Source organism: Canis lupus, chromosome 4 (assembly GCF_048164855.1).
Source record: "Canis lupus baileyi chromosome 4, mCanLup2.hap1, whole genome shotgun sequence".
Taxonomy (NCBI): domain Eukaryota; kingdom Metazoa; phylum Chordata; class Mammalia; order Carnivora; family Canidae; genus Canis; species Canis lupus.
Window position 1 is genome coordinate 44,278,384 of NC_132841.1, and position 27,840 is coordinate 44,306,223.

Genomic DNA, 27,840 nt, shown 5'->3' on the forward strand with positions numbered 1-27,840 from the left:
ATAAACACTGTGCAAAGCCTTTTTTTTTTTTTTTCCTGGTGGCTAATTACTTCCTTGGGAGGTTCGCTTTAATAGTTCCCATAACAAGGCCATTATTGTCTTTAGCATAATCACTGCCTCATTTGCTTTTGTGCCTTCCCTTCCTGACGCTCTGCCTCTGCCCACCAGGAGGGACCCTGAACTGTGTGTACCTATACTGCAGTCCTCAGGCTAGGACCAGTAGCACCTATCGTGCCTCCTCTAGTTCTACTATGTCAGAAATTCGGTTTTCTCCTGAAAAGAGCTGCCATCAGGGATAGGGCTGGTAGAGAGGGATGGAGATGGTGCAGAGCATATTGAGGAGACTGAGTCAGCTCCCCTCCCCTATATGCAGCATTCCAACCATTTGTTATGCTTTCAGCTGCTGACGCCTGCAGTGGCAGAGGGAACCGGGACAGCAGCTCATTTCTGGAAGAGGAAGGAACTGATCTGTAAGCAACCACTTTGCTAGGTGAAATGGCCAGGGACCAGAGGCAAAAACTGAACCTTATCAGGAGAAGTAATGCGATTTTGACTGTCTTTCTCAGAAAAAAAAAATGTATAGATATATGCAGTTATGCCTCACTTCATTCAAAAATGAATTAAAGTGCCTTCTATTTTGGCTCTGTTTCAGGAAGCTAAATGAATGTGTGGGAGCTCTGTAAATTACACCAGGTCTTTAAACTTTTTTGATTGTTGTACTACTATCATTATATGAACATTCGCTTATTTATATATTATATATAAGTATAACAGCAATAATAGATTATGGAAATTGCAAGTGTTTATTTAGAGGATGAGGAAAAATGAAAATAGAATATCTAATACTTTGATCCATCACCCTGATGGATTGCGCCCCTTTCTGTACACTACCTAAACTGACCATCTGGGGCCTTTGAGGACAGGAGCTGATAATCTCAGAGCACAGGGATTGACAAAGTGGGACTAGACACATTTTTATTAAGTCATATAGTTGGATGCATGGATCCTCTTGAAACACCCTGAAACAACTTCTGCTCTAAGGGAATTCTGACCAGTTAGTAATTTCAGCGGGAATAGGTCACACACCTGTACTAATGTTTATGGAGCACTGTTCCATACTCTTAAGGAAGCCACACAGCCCGTATGCTACTTTAACCCCATTTAGTCCCAGAATCTTAGCGGTCCACCAGGGAATAATGCAGAACATTCAGTTCAGAGGTTCAGAACCGGGATTGCCAAATTTCCTATAAAGGGTCAGAGAGTAAATATTTTAGGTTTTATCAGCCATGTGGTCTCTGTCCAACTACTCAATGCTGTCTTTGAGGGTGAAACATAAACCGATAGGCATTGTTATGTTCCAATAAAACTTTGTCAGTAAACACTGAATTTTGAATTCCACACAGTTTCACAGGTCTTGAAATACTGCCATTCTTTAGATACCCCCGGCAAACTTGAGAAATGTAACCGTTTTTTAGCTCATATAAGACCAGGCTGTGGATTGGATGTGGCCAACAGGCTATCTAGTTTGCCAGCCACTGGTTCAAATTGGGACTTTGGAGTTCGATCTGCGTTTGGGTCTCAATTTTACTATTATTGGTGGTCGACTTATCTTAAAAAAGTTACTTAAACTGTGGTCTAAGCCCCAGTTTCCTTGTTTGTAAAAGTAACATCTCAAAGGGTTGTAGGGATGAGGAGATTGCCTGAGATGGCTGAGTGCAGCATGAAACGCACACTGTAATCATCGCCATCGATTTGCTTGTAATTCCCGGCCCCGAAGGCTCAGGCAGGAAGGGGCACCCAAAGGCAGAGCCAGGGCCCAGCCACCTCTCTGTGGTGGTGTGCACTTGAGAATCCAAAGCCAGCATCAAACCCCAGTGCCTCCAGCTCTCATCTCCAGGAACCCCCACTGGCCCAACGAGGCCCGTTCTCTGCTGCATTTGCTTCAAAAGAAATGTTACAACAGCACTTGACAATAGTATAGGGGAGGTCTTTCAGGAAAAATGACTCATGACTGGAAGTATACACAATGCTCTGCTCTTGAGGGGCTGGGAATGAGAAGACGCTTGCTCACCTCCCTCATTATCCTTGTTATCAGCACAGGAGGTTTCCATGGCAACGTTGCATCCGGGCCCTCTCCAGCCGGTCTGGCAGACACACTGCCAGCTGTTCTGACCCAGTGTGCATCTCCCGTTGCCGTTGCACAAATCGGGGCAGCCATCTGGTTGGAGAAATGGAGAGGATGAGAAGGAGGGCCGTGAGGCCGCGCTGGGGCAGCAGGGGAGCCATGCAAAGGGGGAGCAAGGCCGCAGGGCAGCCACTGGGCCAGCCTCAGAGTGAGGCCCGTGCCTGCCTTCGAAAGAGTCAGGGGAAGCAGGCAATGCATGCAGTTGCAAGACACAGTGGGGTCCCAGATGCAGGGGATCCCCAATGACACTGACCTGTGTGAAGGGATCTGAGGCAACCTTCCCAAAGTGGGGAATATTCCAGAAAACTAAACCAGCTCTGAGCTTACAAGCCTAGGTAGGATATAATTTCCAGCTAGTAGCTCAAGATCGAGGTTACCTCAAAAAAAAATCTTTTTTTTCTCTTTCTTTCTTTCTTTCTTTCTTTTTTTTTTTTGTTTCTTCAGAACTAACTTTCTGTGGGAGACAGAATATTCCCTATCAACCCAGGACAGAGGCAAAGTGCCCTCTGTCTTTCAGAATTTTAAGAATATGTTTATATGTGATTATCACAAGCTTCTTATGACTAAGAACTGGATGGTTCTGCTGGGCTATTTTCATATTTTTGCAATATTTAGTTTTAAGGGGCACTTTAAAATGTTGGTTGTTTATCATTCAACCTATTTATTGCATGATTTAAAGATACTGCCAAGTCTGATGGCCACGGAAGAAACAGGTACTTAGTACCGTGAATGAGGAAAAAAGAAGAATGTGTATGTGTAGGAGGAATGAGGTGGTGTTCGAGTAATTCTTATTTTGTGGTAGCCTTTTCTTTCTTTCCTCTTTTTTGGGGGGGTGAGTATAAGTATGAAATCAGCAACCTGCCTAATTCCCTATTGCTCTAGCACCTAAAACAACTGTAGCTACCAGCTTTCTGGCCTGAGCTGGGGCCCCTGTGACCTGGGGGAGGGAAAAAGAGAAAAGGTGGCGGGGGGCACTAAAGCAGGGTGCAAAAGTCTCTCCAGCAGAGCCTCTGTCATCCTCTAGAAGATGGAGAGAGCTGTACAGAATTGGTAGGATGTCACCACCCTCACAAAACCTACTTGCTGGCAAGAATTTCTGGATATGTTTTCATTTTTCCTTTAACAGCTTTATTGAGCTATAATTTACATACCATAAAATTCACCTGTTTCAAGTGCACAATGCAGTGACTTCTAGTAAATTTAGAGTTGTGCAATCTAGGTATATCTTCTTACTTCATTTAAATAGACCCCAAATGACCATTAATATAGTTGTCCTCAGAAAGCAATTTCCCTGCATATCTATCTTTAATTCTATCTTCCCCTCTGTTACCATGTCTATCTCCTGCTCTTTCTGCATATTTTTTTTAAACCACACAAAGTGCAGGTGGACTGGGTTGTGGTGGAGGGATGAAGAGCTTTGCAATGATGGAGGTACCTGATTTGAAACCATTCTGGCCCGAATCTTCAGAATCAAAAGCATGCATGCAATTCCCCTTAGTTCTCTCTCCAGTGTTCCAGAGGCCTTCACCTGCTATCTTTCTTCTCTTCTCTCGAGTACCCCTTATGAAAATGCCAATAAACCTAATTTGTGCATGTGGCTGTGGTGGGAATGTAAAGGACTCCTCCCAGGAAGGAAGGTCTGGAGGGTTCGAAAGTGAGTTGAAATGTACTTATTTAAGGGTATCTTACTTTTGAACGCTTGTTCTCTCCCACCCTTTCCAGAATGTGGTAAGGGTTAGGCCCTGAGAAAAGAGGGTAAGCGAAAGAGTTCTATGTGGGGAAGTCTCTGTAGAGAAGCTGAGCTGTCTTGAGAGGGGAAAGCAGGAGGCTGTTACCAGAGAACCTGTTTTCTTTGGCTGTGTAGCCCAGCACTAAATCCAAAATGCAAACAAAGCCTAAGCGTTTGCACACCTCAAGAAAGACTTGCTGGTATTCACACCTATCCTTACAGATCCCAGTTGCCAAGATTCACATTTCCATTCCTCTTCTTACCAAGGAGGTGACCCCATGGCTCTGGAGAACCAGTGACATCCCCCTTGTTCATACTGTGAGAGTGTTCAGGGAGTAGAAGTCATCCCCAGTTTCAGAGAAATCCCGTAAACATTTCAACAAGAGCAAAATGAAACTCAGTAGGAAAAGCCCAAGGGACATTTCAGAGGTTCTCAAGGAAAAGAGTGTATCTCCAACCTCCAGCCACCTCCAGCTTTACAATTTCTACCAGTAGAGTTTTGGTTGAATGGATCACAGGGAATACACTAAATGACAAACTTAGCAACATTTGCTCAGCATGCCATCTATTATATGTGCTTTGTTATTTAGTCACTTTGAGGTCTTATGTTTGACTAAAATCACACCCAAAGTCGCAACAGAAGCCTCATTGTGTAGGAAACCCACGTCTACTATATAAAATTTAAATTTGCAAAGAACACTAGCTTGTCAGTCAGAGATATGCATTCAAAATATCTGTGCTCTTAGATTGAAATGAAGCTTTTTCTCCCCCCCTTCTCTTTCTCTCTTGATTTTTTTCTCCCCCCAACCAACTGCAGTGAGATAAACAGACCATAGTAGCAGGTTTTCTCCACATCATATGAAGAAGATGAAAACATGAACAGTGGGAAGCTGGCAAATCTCTGAGAAGTTTCAGGATAGCTGGGAATTAATGGACAGGACTTTGCTTTTAGCTTGAAGAGGAAGAAAGTAGCCTTGGCAGGTGCGTGGTGTTGCTAGGCAACCCCAAACTACCCCTGGCACAAGTTCATTCTGCTGGTGGCCTTCTGAGGAGGTGATTTGCTGTGTTTGTAAAGTGCAAGGCCAGCTTCTGCTTAAGGAAAAACAGAATGCAGGAAGTAATTAGTCTGGGGGGCAAATAGGTGTCAGGTGGCAACTTTTCTCTGGAGAAGATCCTATAATTGAAGTTGGATTGGGTTTATGGGCTCCTCCTTGGGGGTCCGAGAGATCTCTTATATGGAGTTCTCTGGATTTCAGGCTAGCACTGCTGACTTCCTTGAATGTTGATCTCTGAGATCACTGGCACAGACTATGATATGGCACACTTTTAGTTCTTTGCACAGCAGGACAACTGGCTGTCTAAAGACTTTAGGTTCAACCATGGCCCTAGACTAGCGATTCTCAAGTGAGGCTTGTTATTTCCCTTTTATTCCTCAAGGTAACATTTGGCAAGGTCTGGAGACATTTTTGATTATCACAAATTGGGGAGGATGCTACTGACATCCAGTGCATAGCGGTCAGGGGTGCTGTTCAATATCTTACAATGCATCGGACAGTCCCCATAACAATGATACAGGCCCAAATGTTAATAGTGCCAAGATTGAGAAATCTTGCCCTAGACCCCAAACTGAGAGTTCCTTGTTTGCTGTTGGGTCACAGAGATTGGCCTTGTGTCAAGCACATTGTAGATGCCTGAATGAATGTTCAGTCAGGTTGTGCTAGTTCATTTCAGTCTGCTTTATCTATAAATTCTCCTGAGAGGCATAAGAAGATAGAGGGGTCTCCTTCTCAAAGATCAAAAGAGAACTTTCAATGGCATCAGTGATATTTTGGGCTGGTTCTATCAGACTTCTAATGCCTTTGGCAGGGTGGAAATGGTATAGTTTCTAGGACTTCTACACACAGAATTTCAACCGCTAAAAACCCCCCCAAAACAAACCATCAACACAGCTACCAAGTAGGCAGGCTTTTTGCCTTGACACAAATTAGACTTGAAGCAGAAATTTGAGATTTAAAAAACCCAATCCAAATACACCCTTATATTCCAATAACTCCCGAATCTTCATCTCCAGCCCTCTGAAGTCTAATCCTGGACTCCAACTTGCATCTAAATATCTCCATCTGTTCACTCACAAGCGTCTCAAACTCAAGAAAATATCTTTACCCCATCTCCCCCAAACTCTGATCCCTTGATTAAGGCACCTTCATGTACCTCAATGCCCAAGACTAAAACCTTGGAGTCATTTTTAACACCCTCTCCTGCCCTCCACCACCTCTCTCATGTTTCGTGTCTAGTAACAACCAAGTCTCGCCTGATTTTCCTCTTAATGATAAGAAGTCCTACCTGTCCTTCCTCCTAAATATCTCTGGAATCTACTCTCTGCTCCCACTCCCAATTCCATTGCATTAGCCCAAGCCTCCTCATCTTTGCTCTAGATGCTTGTGAAAGCCTCCTAACTGGCCTCCCTACCTCCAGTCTTGCATTATCATCTATTTCTCTCTTCAGGACACTGCTCAAAACACTCTCACAGCTTTCCATTGATTCCAAAGGAGAATGTGAAGTCTTTAACCTGGCTAACAGACCTTACATGAACTGGTTCTCATGTCAGCCCATCTCAATAACCACTTCAGGCTTTGGCCAGATCAAAGCTGTTCAGTCTTTCTTTTTCTCCTTCTTCATCTGCTTAACTTCAACCTATCCTTCAAATCCCTACTCAGAAGTCATCTCCAGGAAGCCTTTCCAAAGCTCCCAGATCCAGGCTAGCTATACCTGTCATGGTGCCTTCATTCTATCCCATCCTACCCTATCCTAGCCTAGCTTACCCTACCCTACATTAGCTTACCCTACCCAGCCCTATTTACCCTACCCTACCCTATCCCATCCTGCTCTACCCTGTCCTACCCTTACCCTATCCTACCCCACCCTATCCTAGCCTACCCTCTCTACCACACTGTATCACAACTGTCTAGCATCTCCTTGATACTTTTTTTTTTCAATTTTCTTTTAAGTCCTGGTAGCAGCCACCTCCTTAAGACATTTTTACTGTCACCTGCTGGAAAGTTATTGTAATAAATGTGTACATAATCAACTATAATTTGAATGGTGCCCCTAGAATTGTGCAGTGCACAACTGAACAGCTGCCCTGTGCACTCCTGTTATGAAATAAATCTGTCAGGGCAAGTGCCACGTCAATCTTGTTTACTCTTGGATTGCTAATATTCAATAAACAGGGAAATGAATGAGTGAATCATGACTGAACTCAGAATCTCCAACATCTTCGGCAGAGTAGAAATGCAATCATTTCCAAGACTTACTACACATAAAATTCCAAAGAGTAAAGAAAAAAAAAAGCCCCAAACCAAATGACAACAACAACAACAAGCCCTCCAATGACACAGTTACCAGGTAGGCAGGCTTTTTGCCTTAACAAAAATTAGGCATGAGGAAAATAATGTCTAAAGCACAGTAAAAAGGGGAGCATAAATGCACTTGAAGAAAGCTATAATTACCATAAAAGGCTTTTCTAAAAAAGCATCAAGGAACATTCTGCCATGTGCAGCAATTTAGAGGTAGAAATAAGTGGCTGACAGTGTATGAGGGGTGGAAGGGCTATGTAGTACATGAGGGGTGCACAGGAGGAGTAGGATCTTAGCATTTGACATCAAGCACACTTGGCAAAAGCAAAGAGAACAGCATTCCACCGAGACAGAAATGCAAGTGAAAAGGGGGGCACTTGATGGGATGAGCACTGGGTGTTATGCTATATGTTGGCAAAATGAACTCCAATAAAAAATAAATTAATTAAAAAAAAAGAAAAGAAAACACAAAACTGGCTGCATGTGAATGCAGACAGGTGACAAGGAAAGCTGGAGAAGGGAGACATCCCTGCTTGGCTTATGAGACCACCACGAGGAGAGCTCTTGCATCCTGGAATGAGCCCTTGTGGAAAGTCTTCTGAATCAAGGGGAAAACCTTAGCTTGGCTTAGGGTCAGAGAATTCTGGGATTAAAACCTAGATTTGGGGCAGCCCGGGTGGCTTAGCGGTTTAGCGCCACCTTCAGCCCAGGGCCTGATCCTGGAGACCCAGGATTGAGTCCTGCGTCAGGCTCCTTGCATGGAGCCTGCTTCTCCCTCTGCCTGTGTCTCTGCCTCTCTCTGTGTCTGTGTCTCTCACGAATAAATAAATAAAATCTTAAAAAAAAAAAACCAAAAATAAAACCTAGATTTGTCTCGTGTTGTCTGCGGGACCTCGAGCTGGTAGCTTCACCTATTCCCCATGTCTGTAAAACTATAATATCCTACAAATTAACCTTATTTATTGTCCTTTCCAATAGAATATAGTCTGCATGAAGTCTGGGATTTTTGTCTCCTTTGTTCATTGAGATATGTTCAGTGTCTAGAAAAAGAGTCATCATATAACAGACACTCAGTAAATATTTGTTGAGTAAATAACTTAACAGAGATGCTGATAGTTTATACAGATGCCACAGGTGTTAAACGAAATGATAAGATTTTAGCACAGAACTTAGCATGTTGTAAATGTTCAGTAGGTAGTAGCTCTTTATAGGTTGTGTTGATACAGTTGCTATCACCAACATTACAATTAGTGGTAGGCCTTTCCCTGGGGCAGTTTTAAGGGCTGGCTATTTTTCTTTGTTTCACCTCCAGATCAGGAAAAAAAACACAAGCCTATCCTCTTTCAAGTTAAAAAAAACCCTCCAGTATCCTCAGTGTACTACTGTATCACATCCTAGGAAATCCTTACTCTCTCTATGACCAAGAGCCTAGCAATGCCAAGAGGAGAAACCCACAGAAGCTAGGGAAATTCTGAGGGGCAGGAGAGTTGAAGGTAGAATAAATGGTGGCTTTTTCTCTTGGGCAGAATTGTACTTTTGCATGTTAACTTAATTAGCAAACCCCTCTCCCCCCAAGTCTTTTAAATGTCACTGTTTTCTGAGCGAGAGCCATCCAATGTTGGGATGGAGAAGCAGGTACACACTGGAAATATGGAATAGAGTCTTCCATTGCATTCAGAACTCTTTAGAATTGAAAACAACTGAAGTGTTGGGGACCAGGAATCACCAGAGGTTCAGTAGCCATTTATACTAAACAGCAGTGGCAGACACTCAGAAAATTAATTTGGTGCTTCAAGACACTCTGGGGAAAGGCTCCAACTAATTTTAGAAGACTGGCTGCCAAAGAAGCATTCTGGTCCCCAGAAAACAGAAGGGCTGGTCCCTCTTGCTCACCTGTGTGAGGAGGAGGGAGATGTGGAGAGACTATGTTTCAAGGTACAAACTAGCATAGAAACTCAGCCATGGGGATCCCTGGGTGGCGCAGCGGTTTAGCGCCTGCCTTTGGCCCAGGGCGCGATCCTGGAGACCCGGGATCGAATCCCATATCGGGCTCCTGGTGCACGGAGCCTGCTTCTCCCTCTGCCTGTGTCTCTGCCTCTCTCTCTCTGTGACTATCATAAAAAAATAAAAAAAAAAAAAAAAAAAAAAAACATATATTTAAAAAAAAAAAAAAAAAAAGAAACTCAGCCATGAAGTTTGAGTGGCCTCCCCTGCTTTGTTAGAGAAGACATGGAAAATCCGGAGGCGGATGTTTTTCTCAGTTTCAACAGCCTCTGTATGTCTTAGAGTGTTTGCATCGGAGAGCTTATGGGGGATGCTGGGTAGGGACTGCTGGCAAGGCCAGTGATCCTTTCCAAGGTCCGCTGCTTGTCTTTTGCTCATAGAGCAGAACTCATACCCCTCCACCCCAGCAGCAACAGAAGCAGCAGAGCCTCCATGAGGTGATATAAATTTGGATCCGGCTGTCTATGCTGCACGTTTCCTGGATGCACCTGGATTCTCACTGATCAGCATCGTTTCTGTCTGCCCAGGAAAAGGAAGGCAGTAGGCTTAGCTTGGCCTCAGAGAAAATGGTGAACTTAAAAAAAAAAAAAAAAAGGTACATCTTGTTTTTCACTGTTTTGATGCTTTAAATTCTTATTTAAAATTCTTAATGCATTTTTCCCCCAAATAGTAGAAGATCATGGGGGGAAGGAAACGGAGTTTAGGTGATAGTAACTGGAAATAGCTCTTCTTGGGAGGGGGAAGCTCATGTCAGTTACTTAGTGAATTCAAGACTGAATCGTTATCACTCAGGAGAACCAGGGTCTCACATAAGCCTGTGCTTCCCTTGGGGGAGCCTGCTTTCTTCCTCTGGAACATCCCCCTTCTCTATTCCACTTCACTTACCACAGGACGATGTAGTGGATTAGTGCTAGGAAAATATCACCATGGTGCTAAGGCAAACACCAACGGGTACCATGTTGAAATCTGCTGAAAATCCACCTGTGAGTCTCTCCCTTGATTTAGATAGGAACAGTGCTTCTCAAAGCTTGGTCCTGGGACCAGCAGCATCAACGTCACCTGGGAACTTGTTAGAAATGCACATCCTTGGGCTCCATCTCAGACCAACTGAATCAGAACTTCTGAGTGGGGCCTGGAAATCTGCATTTTAATTGGCCTTCTGGGGGGATTCAGATGTCTGCTCTGTGTGAGAACCACTGCTTTAGGATTAAGTCTTGAACCCCTAAAAGGGCCCTGAATGCATTATCTGCACTATCTGGCCCTGTCAATTTCTCCCTCTCAACTCATGACACTCAGGCTCTGCTCGCTGAGCTTTGGCCACACTGCCTTGCTAGGTTCTAGAATGTAGCCTCGATCCCTCCTTGTGGACTTTTACAGATCCCTGTCCCTACACAGCACTCTCTGCACTCTGGCTAAAGCCATTCATACTGGGATTAGCCAGCATTTATTTCGAAGGCTTTTTGACTTCCAACCGAGGGTTGCTACCCAGTAGTGATATCATGGTACCACCCACTCCTTCTCCTATAGCACTTCCCTGCCTCCATTCTAATTCATCCTTTGTTTCAAGCAGTGGGTCTCAACCTGGCTGCACATTAGAATAGAACTGGCCTACAGTCTAAGAAATCCTGATACTAGGCTGTGTCCCAATTAAATCAAAATCTCTGAGGATGAGACTCAGGCATCAGTATTTTTATTTTTTGAGCTCCTCCAAATGATTCCTGTGTGTGTGGCTGAGATTGAGAACCAGCGGTTTAACGCCCATCATCCTGGGAGCCTCTGAGTCTCCTGAGGGCAAAGACTCCGACTCTGTTGCGTATGGCTGTTTTCCCAGTGCCCACCCCCGTGCCTAGCATTAAAGATATTTGTTGACTGAATGCATAAATAAACCGTGTGTGTGGTGTTTCTGCTGCTTCACTGTGCCCTTGATTCAGCAGCCAGGTAAAAGTAAGAGCTTCCCGCAGTCCGTACCCCAAGCCCCTGGATGGATGGCACTTCCCCCAAGCAAAAGAAACAGCTGGTTGCAGCACAGACTCCAAAGCCACGCTGATGACAGCGGCTGTCGATGAGTGCTTGGAGTAGGTCCGTGCCTTTCAGCTTGGAAGAAGCTGATACCTCCCGGCTGAAAGAGACAGACTAGAGCACCCAGCGAGGTAGATGAGAGTGCATCGGTAGATTAAGAGGGTGACAAGAGTCACACAAAGGCAAGGATGACAATAATAAGAAAGTCCAATGGTTTAATTTGGTTCTTGGAGGATAATCAAGTTGTTGTACCTTGTGTTGCTTATTCCCACAGCTGTCCAGCAAATAATGAATGTGGTACCTAGCCGGTATGGAAATAGGGACAAAGCGCGACTTTGATTTCTTATTTGTTATTTTTAACCATCCAATTTCTACACCCACTGAGCATCCTTATAGCCACAGGAGGGTCATAAAAATCCAAATAACATCTAGGAGGCCTGTGGGCACGGACTTGTTACTTACTGCAGGGCTGACGGCTCTCTTTTAACTAGTGTAAAATCAGGCCAATGATAAATCGCCATGTATTTTGTTGTTGCTGTTGGCAGCACAACTTTAGGAAATGTAAGGAAATCACTAAATGTTTGTTGCTAATAGATGTTAAAAGCGCTAGGCCAAGAACCTACCCCAGGACTATGGGTTTTGAATTCTGGATTTTAAGATGCTTTTAATACAATGATAATGGTAATTACATGATAATGTCATGTAGACATTTCTGTGTGCCTGGCACTCTTTTACATGCCTTTCATGCATTAGTAGTTCATTTCCTTGTCACAATCACCTTACAGTGTAGGTACTATTATTGTTCAGGTGAAGAGATAGAGGCACAGAGAAGTTAAGTAACTTGGCCAAAGTTGAAGAGTTGGTTAGTGGTGGAGGCAGGATTGGACACCAGGCAGACAGGCTCTGTAACCTCTGCTCTCAGCTAGAGTGAACCACTGTCCTTGTTTGCCCAAAACTGTCTTAGGTTTTGCACTGAAAGTCCTGAGTCCCAGGAAACTTTTCAGTCCCAGGTAACCTGGAATAATTCGTCACCATCGAGGATAGGGAGTGTGCACTGGGCTCTTTTCATTGGTGATCATAGAGGTATAAGGTGGGGATGGAGGTCAAGGCCTTTAAGGGCAAGGGGGAAGGCACAGACTTTTAAGCTGAGTCACCTGTTTGAACATGTTGGGCCCTCCAACACATACTGGTCCATGGCACCTCAGTCCAAAGCACCAGGTCAGCTCAGTAGCTAAAGGGCAGAACTTGGAATGTGAAAGCAGTGGGCTCTGAATCTAGGCTGCCTGGGTTCAAATCTTGGCTCCACCCCTTGGTTGCATGATCTTGGGCCAAAATTATAAGTCTTTATTCCTTACTTTCTTTGTCTGTAAAACCAGGGCAATAAAAGTACCTATTCCAGAGGGCCATTGGGGTTTAAAGGAGAAAATACATATTACACGCTTAGCATGATGTATAAACATGTAAATGCATCTAGTAAGGAGCAAGATGTGTACATTGTAAGTAAACGCACATAGTAAATGTTTCAGAACTGACAGCTATTATTGTTGATGTTTAAAATAACATCAAATGGTAGCAGAAGGGTCTACGTGGTTTAGGGAATTCTTTGATTTGCACTCAGCAATGAGGAGGGACTGTATACCATAGTTGAAGCCAGGATCAGTATTGTCAGTATACCAAAGACCCCAGGAAGATGTCCTCCAAAGACTGAAATGGAAATGAGAAAAGTGAGGTAATTTTGTGAGAGTTCCATGAGTAAAATCAGCACATAATGGATGTGACATGTTATCTAATGAAGTCTCCCTAAAATATAAGAGGCAAGTGAGGTGAAACTGTAAACCAGGCCCAGAAAAGTATGTTAACAGAAAGGGCTGGTCTGCCTGGGGTGGGGAAAGGGGGGCCATTCAGGGGTTTGGGACAGAGGAGTGGCTTGATTGGACTTCAATTTCTAAAGCAGTCCTTTGTGCTGGGAGAACGGACAGAGAACAGACAGGATCTGGGAGGATGTCCAGGAGGAGGTCATGTGGATAATCTTCGTAAGCCATGGCGGTGGCTTGAGTTGGGTATGCAGGTGCCCTGCTACTGTGACTCAACATGGCAGGGCTAATTCTATATGTGTTTAGGATTCCCTACACATCCCTCAAAAGGAAAGACTTGTGGGACAGAGAGAGCAGAGGATAAAATACATTGTCCATAAGTAGCACTCCGGTTGACACAAACTTCATTTGGGAATCAGCAAATAACCAGGGCTGAAGAGGCTGGATTGTGTGGTGATTCTGTCCTTCCCTCCAAGTTGCTTTTCCATATTAAAGGCAACATGTAGAAGTGAAGGGAAAGGGTAGCATGGATGGAGGAGAGCAGAGAACCCCCGGGTCACCCAGGCTCTCTCTCCAGGTTTAGGGCTGACAATGGAACATGAAACAGCTCCAGCAAATGACCTCTCTGACCTTCCTGATGTAATGACTTCAGACCAAGAGGCTGCATTGAGTCTGCCAGCTTCATCTAGTTCTTCTTGGCAGTAGAGCTTCCTTGGGCCAGCCCCAAATGCCCTCCTAGGTTATTGCTCCTGGACTTTTAATCCCTTTGCATTCTGTTTATCCCTATCGTATAGGTCAGCTTGACCCATCAATTGTGGCACTCAAACACACCTAAAAAGTTCTATGGATCTATCTATCCATCTATCCATCATCTATCCATCCACCCATCCATTATCTACCTTTGTGCATAAACAAACATATAAATTTATTTATATTTATTAATCTGTCAAGACTTCCTTACCAACAAATTCCTCCAAATCCTCTGAAGACTTGTTCTTAAAAACACTGCGTATCAAATGACCTCATATACTAGCTATATTATATCTTGTTTTATGTTACTTTTCGCCTGTACAGAGATAATAAAAACATTTCAATCTCTCCTTTGCTTCTTCACCCTCTTTTATTTCCTCTAGCTGAAATGGCATCTCCCAGCAGCCCTGCCCTTGTTCATTAATCTAGAACTTTCTATCATTCACTCCTTTGCATCCTTGTGACCGTGTAACCCCGACTCATGAACTTATCCTGTTCTTTGAAACTGTATCTAAATGTATCGTTCTAGGCCTTTTCTTCACATAGTTTTTAGCTGATCAAGGACTTTGGGGGAAGTCACTGGTTGTCATGGGGTCTTTATATATAAATTTTGTGGTAAGTCTCGATGAGGAGGTACATTTATGTTTGGCACAGTATGAGGAATAAGGAGATTTTTGTTTTTCTGAAAGTATACAGAATAGGAGTCAGAATTCCAACAATCTGGCCTATGCTATTGTTAGGTGCTATTCTTCAATTTTGCATAATGAATATGCCCTCAGGAAGGAGAGAGCTTCCTCTTCGAAATCCTCTCATTTATAGAGAAACAAAAATCCCTCCTTTCAAATATATCTTAAACATGTAAAACAGCAGTATGTTTCTGTTAAGTCATATTTTAGCTAAATGGATAATTGAATGGTGAATGGGAGCTGCTACTCAGCTGTTAACCTGCAGAGTTTTCACACGCGTGTGCGCGCACACACATGCACACACGTACACGCACTCCCAAATTGCAGCAGAGCAATTCCCAGGAGGCAGAAAGCATGACTGATTTTTCCAATAAAGCTGAAAAATCGATGATCCTTGTAGATGGAATGCTCGCTTCTCTAACCACCTCAGAGTTTCATCTCCCTCTGCTATCCCTCCCAAACTAGCTTCTGTCTTTGCCCTGGCACATGTCACCAATTCCATGCCGCCAGGATTTACCCTGAGTTCTATTCCAGTTCTACTGAACGTACCTTTTAAAGAGGCCCTGCAATGCGTCTTGATTTAGAGATGCTTGGGTTTTATGTGGCTCTGGGAAATGTTGTTTAGCTTTTTCCGGAGCTCCAATAAGTTCTGATGTATGGCCGTGCATGCCTGCATGATTAATGGCACATGCAAGGACTCAGAGCCTTCAGAGGTCACCCTGTGTGTACTGAATAATACAATGCAGATCCAAAAATACCCTTGGATGAGAATCCTGGCTCCTCACAAATTCAATGGCATCGCTTGCTTTAGTTGACATTGCCTGAGACTTGGTACCTCTCACTGACTGTGCTTCTGAGGAAAGTCACCTCCCCCAAACAGACATTTTTAAGATATAAAAGGCGAATCACTTTGGTTTGTTGGCTATTTCTCTATAAAGTGTCAGAGGTGCCAGGAGAAGTAAGAAGGCTGGGGACACTAGAAGGCTGGTATGCTAGAGTCTGACAGGACTTCCAAGTTCAGGGTAGCCAGCCCATGATGTGAGGCAAATTAAGCATCCACGTAGAATATGCTATGGCGTGCAAGGCTGTGGTTGAGAATTTAAATGCACCAAAGTCAAGAGATTCGAAATGATGGTTCCCACAGCAACTATAACTCAGTTCTCTGGTGAATATAAAATTAACTTTATTGCAAAACATGCTGTTCAATTTACGCCTTAATATAGTCATGGCAGAGTTACAGTTGCTGTGAGAACGCTAACTCTGAATTGTTTTGAATAATTAATTTAATGAAAAGTTGGTGGAAATGTGAACTCTGATAGAAAGTCAACTTAAATTTAGGGAAGTTGGCCAATTATGCCTATGCTGAAGAGTGATGATTCATTTTCGGAATCTGAAATAACTTAGTGCACTCTTTGGCCTTGGGGGGTGCTGGTAAAGTGGAGAACCCCAAAATATACTAACAGGGGGACTCTCCTCCATCTCTGAAGAAACACTACTGCAGGTGGTGACTTTACCAATAGAGGGTACCTTCCTGGTGCCCATATATCCTGATTTCATTGCTGGCCCCCAAAGTAAGCCTCTTGCCACAACTACCTGGGGTCAGAGCATGTGATCAAAATAGTGTACAGTAACACCTGGTCTCTGTCAAGTAAACCAATATTTAGAGTTCAACCCCCTTGCTCACCCTTGTCACTGACAGTTCAGACTTACACCAATTGCTTTACCTCTCTGAGCCAGTTTTCTCACCTGTATGATGATGAGGACAATTTCCACCTCACAAAACTGATATAGGATTAGATGTGAGAGGGTGTGTTAAGAAGTTAGCACGGGGCTGGTAAGTTTTATGGGCAGTACTCAATAACTGTTAGCTGTTATTATCTGAAATGGGAATTCATTGGATCAGTAAATTCAAAACATATGCAAAACCAATTCTTCGGCCTGTTATTTCAGTCCAACCAGATTTGGTACAAACCTGGAGCAGCAGGCAGGGGGGGCATAAAGACAGAAACATGAGTTGGCAGAAAGTTCCCTAAGCAGGAGTTCATCTTCAGTAAAGATACTCAAGGCCACTTCTATCAGAGTTCTGGAAACAAACCAATGTGTCATCTCTTCTACCAGATGAATATTTCTTCCCCCCCATTATCTCCTTTGCCATGAACCATTTGAGATCTTTTCCTCCTAATTCCTCTCCTCATCATAAAATACTCTATATCTGCTTATTTATTGCATATATATTTGTGTTTTATACATAAAAAGGGGTAAGATGCTTTTCACTCTCCCAAAGAACCACTTTTCACTCTGTTTGTGGTGATACTGCCCTCATTTCAGATGTATGCACTAGATTACAGGCCTTATTCAAGTCTTCATGCTCCAAAACTCAAGAAAAAACCCTTCATTTATTTGGTTATTCCTTTGCTATTCCTTCTTTAAATCTAGCTCTTGACTTCTAACAAATGGGCTATTTTGGCAGCTAAGAAACACAGTATTTTTGAAGTTAACTCATGGCTTCTCACTATATCCTTCCCAACTATTCTCCTCAGATATAATGTGGCTTCTCTTTCTCTTTTTCTTAAATGATTCGGGAGGGTCACGCCCAGGGAATCTCAAGCCAGCCAGCACTTACTCAGCACCTGATGTATTCCTGTTCCAAGGCAGAGGATAATTTAGGTTCTTTCTGGATACTTTGTTTTGCTGTTGAAGGCCAGGTTTGGCCAAACCAGAAGAGTGGCCCCTGCCAGAGATCATCTTTCTTGGGAAGCACTGTCAGGGTTTTAACAGAAAGGGGCAAAGCCACAGCCTGGGAGGAAAAACAAATTAAAAGGAAAACTCCCAGCAATGTGAATTTCTAGCTTCTGAATCCACTCCCAGCTTGGCTTCAACTATTTTCTTTATGTATCAGCCTTGTGCTCTTTTCAGGACTTCTATCTCCTTCCCCTCAAAGCCTTGGCTTATGGCTTTTTACCTCGCTGTGATCAGTATCAGTCACATTTTAACATCTCCTGAAAGACATGATTTTACAACATTGTAATTGTTTGCTTTTACTGCTCAGAAAATATTTTAAAGTTGCATTACTTAGTGTAACCCCATCTCACTGGTGATGGAGGCAGAAACTTACATGTTAGGGTAGACCTGTCCTACTAGGTGGAGATCAGTCAGATGCGACTTTAAAGGGCCTTGTTGTTCTGGCCAGGTATTTAGCTAAACTTCACCTTGGCTTCTGTAATCTGAGCATGGCTGAGAGTGGAAACTCCAGTGGCTGACCTCTGCTGACCAGGGGAGTCTGTTTGCTTGAGCATCCTTGAGTTTTACTGTTTGCCTTTAGGAGTTAATTAGATCCAAAGGTCAGTTCAGCCAGGTGGGCTTGAATTTGCTGGCAGACCTGCCATTAGGGTCACCTGCATTGGCATTCCGTACACTGTACAGCAGGCTTTACTAGTTTGGCAGCACTGAGAATGCCAGTGGCTTCCCTTTTTTGAACTTCTAGAATGTTAGTTACCCCATGGCTACTATGACAGAGATGTCCCCACCATGGTGTCCCTTTAACTCCCAAGAATGTATGTTTGTGTATGTATGTGAAAAATACAAATTATGATTTGTCTGAGTGATACTTTGAGAGGCATGATGAATGCAGATAAAGAGAAGCCTTGGCCGACCTTTGGAAACTTCCATTCTGAACAGTCAAGTGGAAAGCACAAGTTGATTTCTCCCAAGGATGCAAAAAAGCTACCTTTTTGTATACTCAGGTATAAAGAAATAAATACCTGAGGATATAAAGAGATGGCTTCTTTAATATACATACTTTAACAAATATTCAGTATTGATTTTTTTTTTTTCAGTATTGATTTTGATCTACTGAGATGAACTAAAACAGAAGGTTGATTGTGGATGCTCAATCAATTGCACTTCCAACGAGATTGAGACAGGATTTCCAGTGCTCTTCTGTGGAATCCTTAAAAGTTCTCATTACCAGAAAAGGGAGTTCATTTGAGTCTAGAGTGTCCTGATGTGTGGGATCAAATGGGAAGCTGGTGGGTATGGCAGGCTTTGCAGTTCCAGTGTCATGAAGTCTAGTTCTCTCTTCCACACATGCATTTAGAATGGCCAGGTGTCTCTCAGGTTTTGCATCTGCCTCTGAAGGATGTTCATGGCATGCTTGCATGCATAGAATGTGAATGATTGTAGTAGAACATCATGCTGGGAACCGTTCCCAGGAATCAGTAGCCTGATCTCAGACAATTTGGAAGAAAGAGCAAGGCAATCTAGAAAATGGGGGGATACTTGTGCTCTGCTGTCCTGGGAAAAAGATCAACAGGTTTACACTGCCGTACTGGAGTCTTCTCTTTGGGTCATGCCTGCAAAGCCCAAGGAACTCCCCTGAGTAGAGCAGGACAGAGAGCATATATGCCCATAAAGCAGAGGGGAAGGGTGACGACAGGGGGATGGTGTAGCAAAAACCTTGAACCCAGTCTAGAGGAGGTAAATGACTGTGGCAGAGCTCCAATCACTGCCGGTCAATGGGACTTTCTTGGATGTTCTACCCAAGGCAACTCAGAGATCTTCATTCCTGGCCTTCCATTGCACTGCTCTGGCCCTTATCCCAGTTTTCCATGGCCACTCCTGTTAATCCACTGTGGCCACGGAGAGGGTGCATATGCCAGCTCTGTATGGGAAAAGCTTCTCCTTCACCGTTGTGATTCTATTTGCTTAAGGACGAGAAGGGAGACAGAAGCCCCAAGGGTCATGAATTATTTGGCACTGTTTATAAATCCAAATATCCAGAATCCTGCAGATACCTAGTTGGAGTTCCCAGGTCTTGGGCATTTGCCAAAATAGAATTTCAGAGCATGGCATCACACCAATGACCAATGCAGAGACGTGTTGTAATGGGTGCAGATGAACCATGCTAGGCCTGCCGAGAAGTCAGATGGGCACACACACATGCATGCACACACAGACGTGTACACACTCACACGCACAACAGGAATTAGTCACTGGCTCAGTTTGCTTGTATATATGGTTGAGATTGGGGCTTAGATGTCAACTGGAGCAGATGGAAGGAAGATAAGCCAAAAAGGGCAGCAGAGGAGGCAGTAATGGGAAACCCTGCCTGTGCTTCTTGAATGCTGTAATTTGCCAATTGTGTAGACCATGGATTTAAACCAATGAGTCAACCTAGCTGCCTATGTGAAATACTTTCTAATGCTGTTCACTATATGTTTTGGGGCAATAGCTACCTGCTTGCCTCACGGGCTTATTGTGAGGTTGACTGAGGCAACACAAAGTCTTTTGAGCTCCTTGGAGAAAATTCACTTTGTAAGTGCAAAGTATCACCATTATGCCCTGGCAATGAGACTCCCACCAGCAAAAACCAGTCACCAGGAGAGTTGGGGCATCAAAGAAAATAAGCCAAAGCTGTCCCAATCGCAATCCAGGCAAATGATGCTTCCTAATTCAATACTAATCTTACACTGGAACTTAGTATCAGTGGTCACAGATGGGTGATCTATTTGGCCCCCAGTCCTATTTGAATGGCTTGTGTTGCGTTTCAACAAATTCTGAATTGCTTGCCAACATTTGAAAATTAGTTGAGTATGCATAACAATCCTGATACCTGGCTTCTGTTGAAAAATTGGAAAATTTGGCAAAACTAGGTTTGCATTTCTACATGGCAACATTCAGTGGGACGTGGGTCATGTGAATGCCCCTCCATAGAAGGGGCATTCACTCTCCAGTTTATTACCACCACTCCCTACTGTCTCACACCCTTTCCAGCGCACTCATGTCCATTGTTCCTGTCTCATCCACAAAGGGGTATTTGAGTATACAACTTTTTCCTCCCCTTCCTTCCTATAGTCAGTGAAGATCCTGATTATCCAATGAAGCTCTCATTATCCAAATCTAGGCCAACTCCTCTAACAGAGGAAATGCCTACCCAACTGCCTCCTGCCAGGTAGAGACAAAAAGAAAACTTGGTTTATCCCACTTCTTCCCTTGCCAGCAATTCTGCCTTAAACCTCAAGGTTTTCTTACTTAGAGATGTCCAGCAATAATCCAACTAAATTAGATTATAAGCATCAGAAGGTTTTTGTAATAAATAAAAATATAGATATAGCTAAGAGAAGATGAGATTTAATTAATGAGTGTTATTTAACAGAACAAGTTGTGCCATATATGGAGGATTAAAAGATAAAGAAGGATAGGAGGGAAAATCAAATTTTAATGAGTTGCCATCTTCATTTGATTTAACTAAATTTCTTCTGCTGTTGAAAATATTAACACTTATGAGGTAGTCATTTGTGTGTATCCACACAGTTTGATACCTGACTGCTTTTTTTAATGTAATTACATTGTGTTACAAATGAATTTAAACTACCATTTGGAAATTTAAGGCTTCCATCCTTACACTGATCTCCCTGGGAAGCTGTTAGCAAGAAACAATGTTGAAAAAGAAATAAAAAATGATCGGCAGAAACACCAGGAAGGGTGTCTTGGGTTAGAAAACAGCAAAGTCTCACGTGAGCAAAAAGAAAGCCAAGGTCTGCAGTTTCTCAGACAGTCACCTGTGCCAATCACTTCTCTCTTACCCCTGCTAGCCCAGGCTCTCACCCAGGGGAAGCTTATGTTGTGCCCAGCACACATTTGGTGCTCAATAAATGTTTAAAGAAAGAAAGGAAGAAAAAAAGAAGAAAGAAGAAAGAAAAGAAAGAAAGAAAGAAAGAAAGAAAGAAAGAAAGAAAGAAAGAAAGAAAGAAAGAAAGAAAAAGAAAGAAGGAAGGAAAGAAAGAAAGAAAGAATATAGTTGTCAGTGCTCAGTTGGAACCACACGGAGGAGGTGTGGCTCTCAGACATGGCATGGGATGATACACATGTAGCTTTCTTCTTTATGTTTGTAACCCTCGTGTTCATCCAACTGGCAGACAGATCCTCCCTGGGCCATTTCTATATCTCTCCCAGCTTTGTTCTTGCTCCCTCTGTTCTCTTTTCTTGCAGGCATGGAATCCAGGTGTCCCAGTAAGCTTCTCCTGCAGGAGTGGAACAGGAGGTAGGTCCAGACACCTGGGTTAACACAGGACGTTTAGCACCTGGCCTCTTTTTCCGGAGTTCTGGGCTCCATGTGTGCTTGTGTGCCACCTCTACTGCTAAATGCCCACTCCACAAAGATGCATTTGGGAAACTCTGGCGAGGGCACGAAGGTGTGGTGTTAACGATTTTTCGGCTGACATTTATGGAATATCAAGTACTGTGTTAAATGCTTCACTGATAAGTGAAGTACTCCCAAAAGCAGGACATAGGTTTTAGGATTCCCAATTTACAGAAGGGAAAAATGGAGGTACTAGAGATAGATCTATAACCTTTGGTTCGCAGCTGATGGAGGCTGGATTTGAAACGAGGTCTGTTTGATTCCAAAACTCATGCATTTAACCCCTGTGCTACGTAATTCCCCTCATCAGCCCCACCTTGTGAATGTATAATAACTACAATAGTAAAGCACTGGCAACGAGTGTTAATAGTTAGCAAGGAAGGAAGATGTTACATTCTACAAGCATAACACGGGTAATAATGGGAGTTTGGAGTGGGTGTTGATGTGTACTATGTGTTTCAAGGTGCTTAATTCTGGGTAGACTAGTTTCTGTGCTAGGCTTCTGGATGATATGATAACATTTACTCTGTCAGACCCCCAGAGGACAGGTCTGTACGTGAAGGCATACAGATCTTTCTTGGTCCCATTAAATGGAAATAAAAAGTTAAATTAGTTCATATTCAAAGTATGGCGAGAAGCAGATAGCAACACGCTTAAGGGACCCAACTCAACTTGCTTGCATTCCCTGGATTAATAGGAAAAAGCTTGTTTCTCTTACCACCTCTAATATCTTCTTCAATCTCTCTCCCTATTCAAGGGAATTGCTATCAACAGTGACATTTGGGCTTCCTGGGCTCACATACACCTAAGGTAGAGAAACAATCTCACTGCCTGTTGCCAGCAAAGCAGAAGCCACTGCCTTGAGTTTCATGTCATTAGAGAGAGCGTGTTTCAGTGCAGTAGCTCGGCTGGTGATTGACAGCTTGCTAACTTGTTGGAATAAAATCAGGTACAAACGTTTCCTCTGTGCTTGTGAGGTGGTTATTCTATAATCTCTGGGAGCCCCCACCCCCTGGCATTGTTTCTAGACAACTAGACAGGGCTGTCTGGCAATCCCTCTTGAAGTACAAGCATAATTTTAAAAATAAAGAAATGCAATTCACACTTATCAGAGCCCATCACTCTGCTTACAGCTTAGACAGATGACCCTTCTGAGCCAAGTTCTAACCAACTTCACTGCTAATTTGACCAGGTGCTGCTGCAGCTAAATTTGGAATCTGTGGGCCAGGATTCTCAGCAATTTAAATCCCTCTGGACAGCAATTTTGTGGGACTCTCTGTCTCTAGAATATCAGTTAACCCTTCTTTTCCCTGGGGTCTGGCAGGATATAGTTTTTGTAGTGTATGGTTTGTGCTGTGTGGCGCTAGATGTCATGCACGATTAGAGTAAGCCACCTCAAAGAGCCAGGCCCGAAATTGCTGGAAACCTGGAGTCTAAGGGATATGGAAGCATTTGCCTTTCCACTTCTTTTGTGACACAATTAGAATGAGGGTGGGAGATCACAGGGTATTTGTTTTTTCCTTGTGGTTGAACTGGCTGAAAATGGAAGCAACCCTTCACTTAAACAAGAAGGAACAAGGAGTCTTTCTCAAAGAGCGGGGAATGTGTAGACGATAGGGGTCCTAACTGATCTGAATTGGAATTTAGAACCTGGGTGTGTCTGAAGAACACATGAAAATCCCCCACCACCCTTGGGTCTATGGAGGATGTATGAAGGTGAGGGAAGGTGAGGAAACAAAAAGATCTGGTGTTGCCTATTCGATAGCCCAGCCCTGGGACAAAATCTTGATGGATGAGAGAGGTGCTATAGGCAAAACATGGAACAGCTGTTTTCTCAAAGGAAGGTGGAATGTGCTGATAAAGATCCCTGGGTGTGGTGGTCTCTCCTTCACTGTGGAAATACAACAGGACTTGAGGTGAATGGGCACTGAGAATACTGGTTGGTGTACCCCTGCAGTAGAGAGAATACTATAGGGCTCCTCTGAAGTGAATTTGTAAACAGTAGGCCTCTGTGAGGGGACCAAGCTTGAGAAATCTGAATAGGCTGACCATGAGCATGTGAGACACCCCCAGAAACTTCATGTTTGGGATGAGAGTGGGGAGTGAGCTTTATGGTTGGGATGAGCCATAAAATTGGAGAGGTGATGTGAGTGATTCCTTATATATAAGGCTGATTTTTAGGGTTTGGGGTGATTTGAGTGGTGTCAGTCTTGGAATATAACCTATGATGGGCTAGTACACACTATCCCTATTCTATTTTATGAATGTCTCATGTCACCTACCCATCTTGTTTTGACTATCATCCCAGCTCACTTGGAAAAGTATGAAAACCTTGGCTACATTAATCTCCTCACTTGACACTTGTTGGCTAGGAGGAGTCAACCACATCTTCACTGATTTGGGAACAGAAAGAGAGTTATACCACCATGGACCACGAATGAGGTCGTCTGTGGGGAATCTCATGGTGAAAGCCATAGGGAAAGACTGAGTAGGCTCCTTAAGGATCTTATTAATAAAAAACTCACTGGCTAGTAGCTTTTAATTACTTTGCAGATGTCGCCTTCTATCACTGAGGACCAAATAGGCCTCCTCCTTATTGATTACAATGAAAATATGTTTTTAAAAACAAACGCTTTATTTAAAACTACGGATATTTTTTTAATTAGAGGAAAGATTAGCTAAATGCATTTTCTCTTGTAATTTAATCCATTCTAATTATCCTGAGAGTGGTTATGATGAAATACGTAACTTTCTCCTAGTTGCAATTTCACGTGATTTTTTTCTTTATTATCCATGAAGGGAAAAGCTCAGAGATGGTCAATGACATGGTGGCCTTCTGTGAGTCTGCTTATAATGATGCATTCAAATGCACGATGAAAAGGATGAGGAGGAAATCAATAAACCCTGACGGTGGAGGGTTTTCAAAATGATGGTACCCTGTTTTCCAAAAGTAATAAAGACAAGACTTGTAAAAAGAGCTTGTGAAATAGAGTGATATGAAAGAAGTGGTTGGTGTAAGATTGAACCCCTTTAGGCAGGCAACTTGGGAGGAAATACAAAATCTGTTCCTTACATGAACATCTGGGATACTCAGTGTGGTTCCTGATACCCAGGAGATGAACCAAGGAATTGCAAAAAATCCCCAGATGTTACCAATGGGAGTTGCTCCGAGGAGTCATGCAATTGCAACACGGGAGGATTGAGGGTAATTGTGCAGTTCATTGGGTTGGGTAGGGACAATCACTGCAATTCTTGAGTCTCCAAAAGGCACGTGTGACTCAACTGAGTTCAAAGTTGAGCCTCCTGAATTATTCCTTGATGTACAGAGTACAAGTATAAATATAATCTTGGAGCCTAGAATCAGAAAAGGAGAGACCAGCACAAGGAACCCTAAGAGACACTGACCTGACAGCAGCCTCAATGTGAAAAATGCCAGGTTCCTTCTTAAAGAAAGTGTCTTTCCAAACTCTTCTAGAGTATGTCTGTGGTCCCTAGTTTGAGAAATGCTGGCTTAAAAGAACTGAAGTTTTATTCTATTCAACAATAACATAATTCCAAACTAATACATCAAAGGAAAAGACTTTTCTTTTGAACTGTACTTATTATAAAAATGAAACCCAGAATTAAAAACAAATTCTCATAGACCTCTTGGCTTCTCGGGAATGTGTCCAAGAAGTTTAGTTGGAGAAATTTTGGTTGAAAGTAGCAAACCCCAATTTCACAATAAGCCTCCATTAACGTAAGGATATTCAGATGTTTGATTCCATATATAATTGGGCTGTTTGGTAAAATAAACAGGTTCAATTCCAGGTAAGAGAGCCAGTTTATGTTTCTCTGTAAGAAGCAGATGCCAGCGAGTTACAGAACAAAACTTTGCTTGGGAACATGATAGTGGGTAGGTGTTATTTTTGAAACACTGCTAACTGATGGTTTGGAGGCAGATATATGAAAGGGAGGTTGGAAGGTAGCAAAATGTCTTACTGAGAAATTTATTTGGATGATGTTCCCTTGCTTTTATCTTACATTGGTAATAGATAATGGTGGTTGTGATGGGGCTGGGGGATGATAATGACGATAATGATGATGACGATGATATTAGCTCACATTTGTTTGGCTCTTACTTTATGGTAGGCACGGTGTCTATACGTTGCATATAACCCAATGAGGTAGCTCATCTCTTGTTTTCCCATTTGCAGACAAAGAAACTGAGACACAGAAAGATGAGGAAACCTGCCAGGATCTGATCTCAGGCCGACTGAAACATAAGCTTGTATCTTAAGTGCTTTATAATGCTTGCATTGCCCTGAGTCCAAGTAAAGGGATATAAATAGATGAACCTCTACTTAATACCATATTTTTTTAAATCAACAAACACAAATATAAAGGAATAAAGTGGACTCTGATTATTCAGACTATGGAAGGAAGTTTCTCAATGCAGAGAAAAAATTTCTTAGGTAAACTGATATAAACTGGACCTGAGATGAGCAGAAGGAGAAACTAACAAACAAGTACTATTGACTATCCCTAAGCCAATACTACATGGTATCTAGTCCTTTAGGTAAAGTGTGTTTTATGGGATCCTACCTGGAAGTCCTCCCTGAGCCTTACAGAAAAGAGAAAGGCTTGATAGTGTTAGAGTGGCCCATTCATATAGTTTTGCATCAAAGCACTAGAATTCAGGAGATGGACCAGTCCCTAGAGATCATCTCATCCAAGTGTGTTCCTTTTTTTTTTTTTTTTAAAGATTTTAATTACTTATTCATGAGAGACACACACAGAGACAGAGAGAGAGAGAGAGGCAGAGACACAGGCAGAGGGAGAAGCAGGCTCCATGCAGGGACCCCCACGTGGGACTCGATCCCAGAACTCCAGGATCAGGCCCTGGGCTGAAGGCAGCGCTAAACCGCTGAGCCACCCAGGCTGCCCCCAAGTGTGTTCTAAATTCAGCCAATCACATATTGCATTCATGATATTTGAAATATCTTCACTGTTATTTACTTAATATTTTTCCTTAAATTTACTCAGGCCTGATATTGCTACTCACTTTTGCCATATCCCTATGCAATAATACCAGTATAATTATGAGTTTAATGAGCTAGTCATAGCTTTCCCAAATATGTATTTTTAAAAACAATTTTTAAAAACAAATATGTAACTATTCAATAAAATATATTTGCACATCCACACAAAAAGTATTTCACATTTGTGGACTACACTCTGGAAAGCAGTTATGTGGTCCAACCCCCTCATTTGCTGCAGGAAGAAACTGAGGGTGGGAAGGTGGGTGACTACAGCAAAAGCACCCAGAATGTTCATGGCAGAGTCAAGCCCACAACACAGGTCTCTCCCAACCTCCATCAATTTATTCTTCATGACACCATAGCAAATCAGATAGTGAGTGATGGGATAGTATCCATCACAGATATCTATGGGAGCTCAGATCTCTAGGGCCCTCTTTGTGTTCCTCTCCTTTTGATGTAAGGTCTTGAGGGCATTTTGGGGGACCCAAGAATCAGAAACTTGGGAGGAACTGGTTCTTAATAAGTTGAACAGTTGATTCTTTGTAAAATCTCAAGTGACAGAGCACTCACTACTTACAACTAGGGTAGAGCATCCCCCCTCTTTTTTCCCAACAGCTCTTATTTCTACGTGTTTTCCTTTGAGTGTAGAGTCTTCTTCATGGTAACTCACCCATGGGTTTGTTAAAAGAGTTCCAAACTGTTTTAGTTCTATGCTCTTGTGAAGTCAGTAACACTTCATATTAAGCTATTTACTCATTGGGTCTGGCCCTGGCACTGTGGGCCACAGGCTAGCACATCAAAAGACCCTCTAAAACATTAAAGGTATGGTACATGAATGCTCCAAGTGACTGTCTCCCCACCGAACTAAAACACTGAGGCCCAGCATGGAACCCAACATGGGGCTTGAACTCATGACCCTGAGATCAAGACCTGAGCTGAGATCAAGACCAAGAGTCAGATGTTTAACTGACTGAGCCACCCAGGCGCCTCGCCTCCCTTCTCTTTTTTGATGGGAGCTCCTTACATGGGCGCATATTACTAAGTCACATAGGAAACAATACAAAATTTTTTTCCACTTAAACTACAGAATGGTCGAGCTATTAAGTTGGGGTGAGCCTTATGTCTATCTCTGTAG

At 42.9% G+C, this 27,840-nt stretch overlaps 1 protein-coding gene and 1 long non-coding RNA gene across 9 annotated transcripts in view; one reads left to right on the forward strand and one right to left on the reverse strand.

Moving 5' to 3' along the window:
* The window catches only part of TENM2 (teneurin transmembrane protein 2), a 1,505,907-nt gene that overhangs the window by 102,542 nt on the left and 1,375,525 nt on the right, over positions 1-27,840 (reverse strand). For all 8 annotated transcript variants that reach the window (XM_072824231.1, XM_072824230.1, XM_072824229.1 and 5 more), the window contains one exon: positions 2,072-2,218. In XM_072824231.1, coding sequence (XP_072680332.1) covers positions 2,072-2,218 — 147 coding nt within the window. The remainder of the gene's footprint in view (positions 1-2,071; positions 2,219-27,840) is intronic.
* Positions 23,223-26,090, forward strand: LOC140632334 (uncharacterized). Its single transcript, XR_012029852.1, has 2 exons — positions 23,223-23,410; positions 25,881-26,090. It is a non-coding gene; the product is annotated as an uncharacterized lncRNA (long non-coding RNA).